This window comes from Chiloscyllium punctatum, chromosome 19 (assembly GCF_047496795.1).
Source record: "Chiloscyllium punctatum isolate Juve2018m chromosome 19, sChiPun1.3, whole genome shotgun sequence".
In the NCBI taxonomy this organism is placed as follows: Eukaryota; Metazoa; Chordata; class Chondrichthyes; order Orectolobiformes; family Hemiscylliidae; genus Chiloscyllium; species Chiloscyllium punctatum.
In genome coordinates this window covers 52,197,819-52,211,048 of record NC_092757.1, presented here as the reverse complement: position 1 = coordinate 52,211,048, position 13,230 = coordinate 52,197,819, and the positions used below count along the sequence as shown (strand labels likewise).

The window sequence follows — 13,230 nt, the reverse complement described above, 5'->3', positions numbered from 1 at the left end:
TCTCTATAAGGCATTATATCAAAGGTTAATGTAAATCATAGTCACAGCGCTTTAATTTTGGCTGCCACCTTGTGCTCCCGCGAGGACGTTGAGCAATTCATCAACTTCACCAACACATTCCACCCTGACCTTAAATTTACCAGGACCATCTCTGACACCTGCCTCCCCTTCCTGGACCTCTCCATCTCCATTAGTGACAACCGACTTGACACTGACATTTTTTACAAACCCACCGACTCCCACAGCTACCTGGATTACACCTCTTCCCACCCCTATCTCTTGAAAAAATGCCATCCCGTATTCCCAATTTCTCCGCCTCCACCGTATCTGCTCCCAGGAGGACCAGTTCCACCATAGAACACACCAGATGGCCGCCTCCTTTAGAGACCGCAATTTACGACAAGCAACATGAATTTGACTGGGACAACACTACCATTATAGTGCAAGCCAAACAGAGAACAGCCAGGGAATTCCTAGAGGCATGGCACTTATCCACAGACTCTATCAACAAACACCTCGACCTGGACCCAATATACCGGCCACTACAGCGGACAGCTCGAACTGACAACCGGAAGCGGCAGAGACAGGCCACTATAAATGCCGGAGAAAACAGCACAGAAGCTCTTCACAGGAGGCTCCCAAGCACTGAGGATGTCACCTAGACAGGGAACGAAACGTTTGCAAGACAAATTCCCAGCTCAGCGAACAGAACCACAACAACAAGCACCCGAGCTACAAATCTTCTCCCAAACTTTGAACCGCAATTTCCCTTCCCACGGGAAAGATGCCCTCCAACGCATCTCGTCCACATCCCGCACCTCCGCCCTCAGACCCTACCCCTCCAACCGTAACAAGGACAAAACGCCCCTGGTGCTCCCCTTCCATCCTACAAACCTTCGCATAAACCAAATCATCCACCGACATTTCCGCCACCTCCAAAAAGACCCCACCACCAGGGATATATTTCCCTCCCCACCCCTTTCCGCCTTCCGCAAAGACCGTTCCCTCCGTGACAGGTCCACACCCCCCTACGACCCCCCTCCCATTCTGACACTTTCCCCTGCCAACGCAGGAACTGTAAAACCTGTGCCCACACCACCTCCCTCACCTCTATCAAAGGCCCTAAAGGAGCCTTCCACATCCATCAAAGTTTTACCTGCACATCCACTAATATCATTTATTGTATCCGTTGCTCCCGATGTGGTCTCCTCTACATTGGGGAGACTGGGCGCCTCCTAGCAGAGTGCTTTAGGGAACATCTCTGGGACACCCGCACAAATCAACCAAACCGCCCCGAGCCCCAACATTTCAACTCCCCTTCCCACTCTACCGAGGACATGGAGGTCCTGGGCCTCCTTCACCGCCGCTCCGTCACCACCAGACGCCTGGAGGAAGAACGCCTCACCTTCCGCCTTGCAACACTTCAACCCCAGGGCATCAATGTGGACTTCAACAGCTTCCTCACTTCCCCTTCCCCCACCTCATCCTAGTTTCAAACTTCCAGTTCAGCCCTGTCCCCTTGACTTGTCCGACCTGCCTAGCTCGTTTTCCACCTATCCACTCCACCCTCTCCTCCTTGACCTATCACCTTCATCTCCTCCCCCACTCACCCATTGTACTCTATGCTACTCTCTCGCCACCCCCACCCTCCTCTAGCTTATCTCTCCACGCTTCAGGCTCACTGCCTTTATTCCTGATGAAGGGCTTTTGCCCGAAACGTTGATTTCACTGCTCGTTGGATGCTGCCTGAACTGCTGTGCTCTTCCAGCACCACTAATCCAGAAATGCTTGGACAGCTCAGGTTCCCACAACAAACAAAAAAAAGTTGGTGTCGTTAGTGCTAACTTCACATGACACTCCTGATTGGTTGGGAGGAACAGTGAGGCTAAGGCACAAGTTATCTACTTTGTCATCAAGTATATAAATCAGGGTTCCCAACTTGTACCCCAAAACTCTTGTCCTTTGATTCCACTTTGGCTGTCACAGCTCCAGACATTTGAGCACCGAACTGATCAAGTGAAAAATACCATTCCTTCTTGTTAGTGTAACATAAATTGGGAAGCAACATTTCAAAATCCTCAGCTCTACATTTAAAAATCCAAAGCTATTAAATAAAAAAAAACCCACATGGAAACATTTCTGAACCAGAAAGAGGTATATTTGTTAACTTAATTGGGCTTTGAAGTGGTATTCACATAAGGATGCGTGTAGTTTATGTATGTCATAAAAATATTAAAACAAGAATTATAGTGCAACAGGTGTTCTAATTTAAACTGTTCTGAGTGGTTATTTAAGGTGATGCTGTGCAGGACTGCATATATATCTTCTGCCTAAATTAGTTAAAACAATAGAAATTCCAGTTAAAGGAAAATAACAATTAATCTGATTTCTCTGAATAGTCAAGTAGTTTAGAATCATACAGCCTGGAAACAGACCTTTCGGTCCAAATCATTCGCGCTAACCAGACATCCCAATCTGACCTTGTTCCATTTAGAGTCATAGGGTCATACAGTTATGGAAATAGACCCTTTGGTCCAATTTGTCCACGTCGATCATGTTCCCAAACTAAACTAGTGCCACCTGCCTGTATTTGACCCATATCCCTCCAAACCTTTCCTATAAATGTACTTACCTAAATGTCTTTTAAACATTAGAACTGTGCCTGCATCCACCAATTCCTCTGGCAGGTCATTTTACACATTAACCACTTGCACTCTGTCAAAAAAAAAACTTGCCCCATGTGTCCTTTTTTTAAACCTTTCTCCACTCACTTTTTAAATCTATTCCCTCTAGTTTTGGACTCCCTCACCTAGGAAAAAGACCTTGGCTATTCACTCTATCCATCCCCCTCATGATTTTATAAATCTCTATAAGGTCAACAGTAAGCTTCCAACACTACAGGATGAAAAGTGCCCCAGCCTATTCAGCTTCCTCCTATAACTCAAACCCACCAGTCCTGGCACATCCTTTTAAATCTCTTCTGCACCTCTCATGTTTAACAAAACCCTGGCAGTAGAAGAGTGACCAGAATTGTACACAGCATTCTAAAAGTGGCTGCACCCCCAATATCCTGTACAGCCATAATATGCTGTTCCAACTCCTACACTCAGTGTTCTAACCAATGAAGGCATGCATGCCAAACGCTTTCTTCATCACCGTGTCTTCCTGTGACTCCACTTTCAAGAAACTATGCACCTACACTCCTTGGTCTCGTTGTTCAGCAACACTCCCCAGGAACCTACCGTTTAGTGTATAAGTCCTGCTCTGGTTTGCCCTCTCAATGTAACACCTCACATTTACCTAAATTAAACTCTATCTGCCAATCCTGGGCCCAATAGCCCATCTGATCAAGGTCCCATTGTATTCTGAGATAATCTTTTTCAGTGTCATTTGCAACTTCAATTTTGGTGTCACCTACAAACTTACTAACCATCCCTCTGATATTCACATTCAGATTGTATAATTGACAAAAAGCAGTGGACTCAGCACCATAGTGCACCACTGGTCACAGGCCTCCAGTCTGAAGAGCAACCCTCCAACACCACCCTCTGTCTCCTGCCTTCAGCCAATTTTGTATCCATTTGGCTAGCTTCCCCCAAATCCTATGCAATCTAACCTTACTAACCATTCTACTATGCGGAACCTTGTCGAGTGCTCTGCTGAAGTTTATATAGACAACATCTACTGCTCTGCCTTCATTCATTGTCACTTCTTCAAAAGACTCAAAGTTATGATTTCCCACACATGTTGACTATCCCTAATCAGTCCTTGCTTTTCCAAAAGCATGTAAATTCTGTCCCTCAGGATCCCCTCCAACAACTTGCTCATCACTGACGTAAAGCTTACTAGTCTGTAGTTCCTGGCTTTTTTTTAAACAATCTTTGACATTTACTTACAGTTCTTTGACCTTTTTTTTAAAAAAAATGTCATGGAAAATGTATGTCTTCAGGAACTGCATATGCCTTGTATTTAACTTATTTTATCTAATGTAGGGCTGGTGTCATCTCAATCTGTTGCTACATGTGGAGGGGATTCAGTTTGCATTATTGACTGTGAAACTGGAATTGTCAGTCATAAGTATAAATCAGTTGGAGAGGTGAGTACAGTTGTATAATTTGTCCACCCAGCAATATAGATTGTTGCCTGTGCACTTTGTGCAAAGTTCTTTCTCACTGAACTTTTTTTTCCTTTTGTAATAAATATCTAACCAATCGGAAATCAGAGTAAACGCAAACATTGTATATTATAAACTTAGGGAAAATACTTAAACCGATGACTTGGGGTATTAAAAGACTCTTACTTGTTTCTTATACAAAATATGCATTTAGTATAAATATTTATAAGTGTGCAGACTAGGATTTTGGACAATAATTATGATCTGCATGAAATAAAATACACTGTATAACATTAAGATGTGAAACACTACTTTGCTAGTCACTAAGTTTGTTTCTGTGCCAGAAAGTTTTCTTTTTCATCTATAATCAGGGACTGGTAATGGTCATCCCCTAAGGGATTAGTGTAGCAATAATACAGTTTCTGTGATAAGATTCTAATTGTTTTATATTATTTTTCTCAGGAATTCTTTTCCCTTGCTTGGACAACCTTACCTGTGTTTGATAATCAGAAAAGAAAATTCAATGTGTTAGCTGTAGGTGGAAAGATGGGTGTTGTCAAGCTGATACATGTAAAAGTGAGTTACTGCTATGGGATGATAAAGGCTCACAAAAAAGCGATCTCGACACTCTATTTTTCTCCAAAACATGAAACGTTCCTCTTTAGTAAGTATTGAATTTTCTATGGGATGTACTTTAACATCTCTTTCTTGGGCTGACAAAGGAGACAGAGTTAAGTTTTTTTAAAAATATATAATTTGAAGGAGAGAAAACATTAATTATACTGTTATATTTAGTTAGTTTAGGGGATTTTGTTAATTACTCTAAATTATACTTAAAGCTCATGTATATTGGATTGTAGAGGTTTATATCATAGCCATTCACGTCAACACTTAAGACAGTTTTTTAAACTCATTCTAATAGTTTGAAACTGATTAGGTCTTATTATTAACCATTCAGAATTTTTAAAAAATCCTCTTGATCTTCTGTTCCAGTGGAAATTTAATCTCCTTATCCCTTCTTGCTTCATAATGTTTTCATGCTAAGGTTTATCTATGGTGTACTATAACCAATGAATATTAAATGGAATTAAGTTCTGGGCAGGAAAGTCCATGGCAAGTGGCTGCCAATTAAGGGCCTCATCCTAATTCTTCCTGTAAAAAAAGCAGGTTCTTTCAAAAGCTAAAAGCATGCAGGCTGCTTATCACTAGGATATTTTTCACTGTTTCATTGATTGGCCAAGCCAGCTTTCCTTAACCTTTTTAATTTGCATCAAATTGTTCATCACCCTGAACTTTCTCCTTTTTCAGGTCCAATATTCTTACCTTTGACTCTTCATTATCTGTTATTTTTATTTTTAACTGGTTTATTTTGTTCTACTTCATTTCCCAGAACCAGTACCATTGAAATTTGTATCCTCTGTCCGATCAGGAAGATATGGATTTGGGGAGAACTCCTAATTAATTCTAGAAAGCATTTCCTCTGTCGTCTTCCCAAGCATAATGTTCTTAAAAATGTTGCAACCAGGATTATTGACTTCTTAACCCTCTGCTTGATCTTTATAGTCAGCAGCAGTGTGGCAGCATCGATTGCCAACTGAAATATTAAATAACTTCTACACTGCCTTTTTACACTGGAACCTATGAACCTTCAATGAAGGCTCCCATTTTGATTCAGCAATGGGCAGTCACACAGACCTAGAGGTAAAACATACCAGGAAAAAAGCCATGTTCCCATTCTCAAAATGAACTGAAGGCACTTTCTTAAGGTTTGTCTTCATTCATTGACCTATGAAGTTTTTAAAGGAGTTGTCTCTCCTGAAAGCCTCATCCACTGCCAACCTGGCTTTGCTCATGCTCTTTTTTTCCTCCCCCACCCCCCTCTTGCTTGTACAGGTCATCTTGGCCCCCATGCCCCTTACCTGGAATAGCTCACTCGCAGCTGACTCTCCCTTCCCCATCACACAACACTGCATATACACTCTTCCTCCCTCTCCACTGTTCACCTACCCCAACAGAACTCCAATCTCTTTCTCTCACCCTCCTACAATTTCCAGCACCTTCCACACATCCAGCAATGTTTAACTTTCCTCTTCCCTTGCTCCTCAATAGTGTTCACTCTGCTCCCACTGCAATTCTAACAATATCCATACTTTCACACCAATGTTCACCCTTCCTCCATTCCCCCCAACAATGTTCCTACTCCCTCCTTCACAATTCTCTGACAATGTTCGCACTCCCTCTCTCAGCATTCCCATCGTAATGTTCACTTCTTCAGCTTTTTATATTGTTGTCCATGTAAGGGCATTCTTACTTTTCATTTTATAGCAGTTGAACTGATCATTAACCATGTATTTTTCATGCAAAGACTCATGCTTGAATACTTGTGGGCAATAGAGGTTGTAGATTATCTCCCTATAAACATTTCTGGAATATTGGTACTTGTTGAGATCATGATTAGAAATAGATCCTATCTATTTAATTGGGAACTTTCATCTTTCCCTTTTGTCCTTATCAGCTTACTAAAGAGGTGCTCACTTTAGGTGAAAGAAGAAGAATGATTACTATCAGTTGTGGTTTATAGAACAATACCTGTTGAATAATGGTGTGAAGAATGTCTAACTGATTGAAATGCCCCTTCTTTGACATTGACATTGACATTCACTGAATGGAACCTGAGACACTCCTTCATAAACCGTTTCCGTTTTAGTGAGTTCTTGGCATGCACTAGTGACTTGTTGAATTTCATAATTTTTAAAAATCCCTTGCAACCAGTTTAACTTAATATTAGAATCACAGTGCACCAGATCAGTCCACACTACAATATACAGTTACTGTTCACTAGTTAATTGTAACAACAGGGTCATAAAAGTCACCTGTTCAATTCCAGTAGATATGATTTAGGAGTGCCTTCCTCACCTGCCTTTGTGTTTTAGATTGTAATGCTGTAATTCATTTCCTTTAACCAGCTGGATCCTACGATAAAACCATCATCTTATGGGATATTGGTGTTCCAGATAATGATTATAACTTCAGAGTGAGGTAAATGCAGTGCTGATTTACTAAGTGAATAGAAATAGCATTTTTAAACAACTTCATTTGCTCATCCATTACTGTTTCAAAGGGCACTGAGTCCCCAAAAATCACCTTTTACAAACGTTTGACTTGAAGGTGGCATAGAATTATGTTTTAATCGCGTAGGTGGCTGGATGATGAGTTAAGTGCTTGAATGACCTTCCCATGGATTTTTCATTAATCAGTTACATCAGAATTGTAATTGTAGGAAAGTTTGCAGACACTGTGCTGCACTGAGGATTTGTGGCATTGTCCAGCTGCATTTCATTAACCCTTGACAGAATAAGGAGCAAGTCAGTGAGGTGAGCTTTCAGACAAGGCATTCGAGGTAGAAAGCAACTTGCTGGGAAGTCACTGTGTGCCATTGGTGGGATTGGCTGTCAGTGTTGAACAGTGCCCACTCTAATCTTTCTCAGCCAACAACAGATTGGGGGTCAGGCAGTAACAACTGTGCATCTGTGATCTGTGCAACTAGCTGTAGCATATCTGTCTGGCGAAGAGGGCAACAAGTGATTTTAAAAAGGAAAAGAAATATTGTATTAAAATATTGAACTGGAATAAGTAAATTTGAAATATCTGAAAGAAAAATACAATTAAGAGTGTTTTAAGAGGTCTGATATATATGTGGAGTTAAGCCAAAAATTGAAAAATATTACCAAGAATAGGAAATAGAGAAAAACTTAACTAAATTGACCGTAGTGTTAGGTGAAGGGGTAAGTGTAGGGGTATGGGTGGGTTGCGCATCGGCGGGTCAGTGTGGACTTGTTGGGCCGAAGGGCCTGTTTCCACACTGTAGGTAATCTAAAAAAATCTAATCTAAATGAAGTTAAAATTGAAAAGAATTTTTTTAAAAAATGTCCACTACTCGACTGGCAAAGTACATCTTTGGAGCTGAGGGAACTGCAAAGTTCCATGGCCTATTCAATGGCTAAATATTCAAATTCATGCAATATTTTTCCATATTCATTCTCACCAGATATTACGTGTCACAAATCTTATGTAACAGCATCATGTCAGCTGTAACATGCAAAATATGTGTCATCTACAACCTAAGGCTAAATAGAGACACCTTTGTTTCTGACGCTTTTTAAAATTGAGTACCATGCATCGTGTATGAGATGAATATTCAGGAGTTATGAAGCACTGTTGGAAATCCTGGCAGAATTAGTTAGACTTTAATTAAATGCTAATACAAATCAGAATACAGGGAGGGACACCTGATTGAACCTTTTGGCAACTGAGTGGACACCAACTGGTCTTCCCTGTGATTGAAGTTCTCTTTGGCAAGTCTCCCCTGCTGAGAAGTGCTGGCCAATCCAAGATCTGCAGCTCTTCGTGTCATCAACAAAGCAGGACTGATGGCTGCTACCAGCCCTAGCCCTGGACCTGAACCTGGATCATTGTGGGACCACAGACCAAAGATGGAGGATTCTAGGAGAATTGAAAGGAGGATCATAGGGAAAATGTTAGCTTTTAATGGTTAGCACTTTGACAATTGTCAGGCCCCTCTATTAGAAGCAGAGTCCCTGATAACAAGAGCCCCTCAAGCAGGAGTCCCCCTGTCATACCCAGTTTGATTTGCCCGGGGCCCCCTCAGGATGTGTGAAAGCTGTGTAGTTCCCATTTTAATCCCTGCGTCACCACTTTATATGGTGAGCTCTAGGGTAATGGATGCCAGTCGGCTCATTCAATGTTTCCCTACTACATCTGACATCCCGCTTAATCAGGAGTCTGACGTAGCGAACCTCCCATCGTGATGGGCAGCATTAAAGCCACCTTAAAGTTTCATGTAAAACCTTTTAGTCATGTCTGTTTAAAGGTTTTTGAAATAAAATGTTAATTCCATATAAATGTGCTCCTTCATTATGAATTTAAAATTATTTTATGTATATCATCGATTGGATTATTATATCGTATTATTAAACATACTATCTAGTCTGTGAGTAATATAATTAGAAAAGGAATGATCAGCACATATTCTACAGCATTGATAGAAGCGCACAGAATCACAAATAGTGTTTCTGGACTTCCTCCTGATGTGGGTCCATTTTAATGTTTCAAATTGCATATGACACTGGAGTGAAAATTGTGCAGAGAGGGGAAAGGGAATTTTTGAGTTAGGTTTGGAAGGAGTCCTGCTTTGTTACGCAGCGCTATAAAACTATTGGTTTTACCCTGAGGAAAGGTGATGATCCACCTTTTTAAAGGCTGTGGTGGTGGCAGTGATTAAACCACAGAGAGCAGACAATGAAACTGTGCTGACCAATGGGAAGAAACCAAACCTGTAAATGGGCTTTGCAACTGTCAAGACAAACCAAGCTCCCTGATTGCCATTGATGCTTTGCAGGTTGCAACCCCAAAAGCTTCCAGAGTGTCATAACTCAGTTTTTGAAACCCTGCACTAATGGATTTGCAACTTTGCCAAGTTCGAGGAGTTTTATTTTTAAGGACTTTTTTCTTTCTTTGGGAACATAGGGACTTGTAATTGCTGTGACTAATTCCAGTGATCTTTTTGTGCTCATAGTCGGTTGCTGGTTTTGAAAGTTTGTTCAACCCCTTTGAAGATGAGTCTTGTTCCAACCTTCCCTGATCAATACCTTTTGGCTGCCTGTGAAGGTGGATGCTTTGCCTGGGATATCTCATTAACTAACTATGACAGCAAAAGGTGAGTAGTTTATTTTGTGTATTAATATTTAATCGCATTTCTGATGAATATGTAGTATCTCTCCTGAAACCTCTGACGTTTTACTGAGTGTAATCTCGTGGGTGCCAGTGATCCTCCTTATTCAGATGCCTCCAATAATTCTGCAGTTTCTTCTGTCTTTGTCCCTGCATCTTCCAGAATGGTTTTCCAATGTTGTGTGTAATGGGTCTGCACTGAGAATACACATACTCTCTCCTCACACACCCACTACTCTCACACCATCTCCCACCACCACACTCCAAATCACATACCTGCAATTTGGAAATCTCTTCTGAAACCACTCAGCCTTGGTACTTCTGTCTCACCTTCAAGTGCCTCCTGAAAGGCTGTTTTGTTTCTGTACTTGTTTATCTCCTGTAACTACTCACCCACTACTTACCTGTTGGGTTCTAATTGCTAATAGATCGCTTTAAGATGGGCCAAATGTAAATTTAAGTAATTGATTTATTGTTGTGCAATCCTTAAACATAAGTGATTAATTTGGAATTCTTTTGCTAATATTGAAGGAAATTTCATATTCCTAATTATGCTCTTAATTGAATTCCAAATTCAATTATTATGTTGCGACTGTAAATGTAATTTTAAAAACTTACTGTTGAGATTGCCATTACTTGCTTTTTCTTAGTACTGCAGCACAAATTCTATTCCCACACTGACTAACCTCAGACAGGAGGCCCTGCCTTCTTAATCTCACCCTTTCCCCAATTTGTAATGATCCTCAGATTAAATTTATCACCAGTTGTGTGTCCCTACTGTGACAGCAGCCTCTGGGACTAAGGCTACTTCCCTAATATTAAAATATTCTAGCTAATGCTATTCACAAGCTGTCATTTATTGTTGGACAAAAAGGTAAATGTTTCTTGCCCAATTTGAAGCTTCCAGAGTAATTGGGGATGCTGCAGAGAGATAAATGAAGATGAGGTTGCTGGAGAAGTGCACTCCTGTCTCCTGGTACTTAACTCTCCATTAGGCAAAAAGAGGCAATAACAGATGTTGATGGAAGTTTGTCTCACCAAAGGAAGTTGCACCAGCATTCCTGGTGGTATTATGACAGGTGGATGCTTAATTGAATGGATCTAATAGACATGACTGAGAATGACCATGGGGGCTTCTTGTTTTCAGAGGCTATGGTTAGGGTTAAGGTTAGGAAAAGCAAAGGATGCCAAGCTGTGGTATCTGTTGTAAAGGCACCTGTAACACATAATCCTCTTATATATTCACTGGAATATTAAAGATCATGTGGCCACTTCACTGCATCCACTTCCAGTGCTGACATGTAGAGGTGATGCTGTGGAGTAACAGAGGCTTTACACAGATTGCTCATGCGGCTCCATCCAAATTTCGGAAGCCTTTAAAAGGGATCCACATTCTGACTGCACTATTATTTGCCATCAGACCTGATTCTGAAGGTTTTTTTTCTCATTATTTTGGCCGACTAATTATGAATTCACTTGGCAAAGGCTTATGTTTTGAGCTTCGAAATGACATTTCCACCTTGTCACAGTAAAATTCTCCTATGATTGCCACATTAGTTTGAAGTTTCCTACGATGCCAACCTCAACACATCAGAGTTTGTCTGGAGTTGTGAATAATTGTACAAATAAGCAAAAAAGGTTTTGCGTGAATATGGTTTGCACGTGAGATTCAAGCTGATCATAAAACCCTAAAATTGGCTCCTTTAGTTTACAATCTTCAATCAAATGTTTAATATTTCTTGGAAATTGCTGTTGGTAATGAAGTGTTGGCTATGAATAAGAAAGTATCAAATTTGCAATATTTTATGTAAATATTACTTTTTAATATTTTTCTTATTCATAGCCAACACTTCATTACCAACAGCAATTTCCAAGAAATATTAAACATTTGATTGAAGATTGTAAACTAAAGGAGCCAATTTTAGGGTTTTATGATCAGCTTGAATCTCACGTGCAAACCATATTCACGCAAAACCTTTTTTGCTTATTTGTACAATTATTATTGTAATTAATTAATTAATTATTATTGTTATTATTGTAATAAAAAGTAATATTTAAGTATTCTCTTGTTCTAGTGACCCATGTTAGACATTTGCCAAGTGATCAAAGTCTAGCAAATTTTGCAACAGCTGTAATGTATCCAAAAGTTTGAAAACCAAACAAAAGTTTCATTTCAAATTAAAATTCTCTCAAATTTCTTTTCTTACAACCGCATTAATTCTGTAAAATGAAAGCAAATTGCTGGAAGCCAGAAATAACACTATCTTGAGGCTAATTTTCCTTGTTACTAATTTGATTTTTACTCTGATAATATTGAGTGGCTGATGAGAAGACCAGAAATTGCAGATTATTGATCTGATATTGAAATGAAGTGCATTTTTTATATGCTGCTGAGTGGAGTGCTTCATTATGAAAGTAACATATTGCTATTCTCCTATACTATTAGAAATATTAAGATGGAATTTCTGTTCCCAGTCTGCAATAAAGAAAATAGTAAATCTGATTCATTGGCATTCTGCAATGATGATCTTGTAGGTAAGTATGCTATAATTTAATGGAAATTGTAGGAGTACTGAAAGCCACTTAAATCTGATATTACATTTATTTAAATTAGTCTAATGTAATAAATTTAAGTTAGTTTACCAAGTTCATGTTGCATCTGTGACTAAAGTTCATAAGCAATGCAACATTACAATGGAATCAAAATTTATTCCCTAAATTGAATTTGGGTAGTTTTGGTTGGTTGTCCAGCTACTTGCTTAGGTTTCCAGCATGAAGTTGCACTTTCTTACGTACAGTCACGATATGGCATAATCAACCTAAAACACACTGTTCGACAGTGCAGTTTTTAGAAGCTTACATTTGAAGCCAAATTTACATAAAGAAATAAATGGCTATTTTTCAAGCCTCCGATGCCAATGATGAAGCTGTTGCGTAACCTGTATTTAAGTCAAAGTTAAGTGTTTCTCTGATTGAAGTGTTCAAGCACTTTTTAATGGCAAAACTTATCACCTATTATAACTCATTCCTAAAATATCAATTTAAATTATTTATATTTTGTTTAACTTGTAACTGGTGTTTATGCCAAGCAATAGATAAACCTTTTTAGATTATTGAAGCTGCTGTACTTAAATATTTTGTCATTGCACAGCTTCCAAAGGTTTCATGCAAGGCTCTATATACCTATGGAGCTGGAGCCAAACTTTAAAAAGATGGAATAAACGTCAAACAAAGATTCATGCAGTAATTCTGAGAGAGCTGGAATGGTCAAATACAGAAGAAGTTTATATTGCTCTCTCTGTTTCTCCAGGTTAGTGCACAAAGTCTCTGGAGGAACAAGACTTTAATAAAATCCTTTGTTTTTT

The 13,230-nt window shown here is 39.6% G+C and overlaps 1 protein-coding gene across 12 annotated transcripts in view; it reads left to right on the top strand.

Moving 5' to 3' along the window:
- Positions 1-13,230, top strand: part of lrwd1 (leucine-rich repeats and WD repeat domain containing 1) — a 56,152-nt gene that overhangs the window by 32,046 nt on the left and 10,876 nt on the right. For 9 of the 12 annotated variants that reach the window (XM_072589390.1, XM_072589393.1, XM_072589392.1 and 6 more), the window contains 6 exons: positions 3,993-4,096; positions 4,577-4,778; positions 7,081-7,153; positions 9,711-9,851; positions 12,312-12,400; positions 13,017-13,175. In XM_072589390.1, coding sequence (XP_072445491.1) covers positions 3,993-4,096; positions 4,577-4,778; positions 7,081-7,153; positions 9,711-9,851; positions 12,312-12,400; positions 13,017-13,175 — 768 coding nt within the window. The remainder of the gene's footprint in view (positions 1-3,992; positions 4,097-4,576; positions 4,779-7,080; positions 7,154-9,710; positions 9,852-12,311; positions 12,401-13,016; positions 13,176-13,230) is intronic. The other 3 variants (XR_011963288.1, XR_011963289.1, XM_072589394.1) reach the window with 2 other exon arrangements.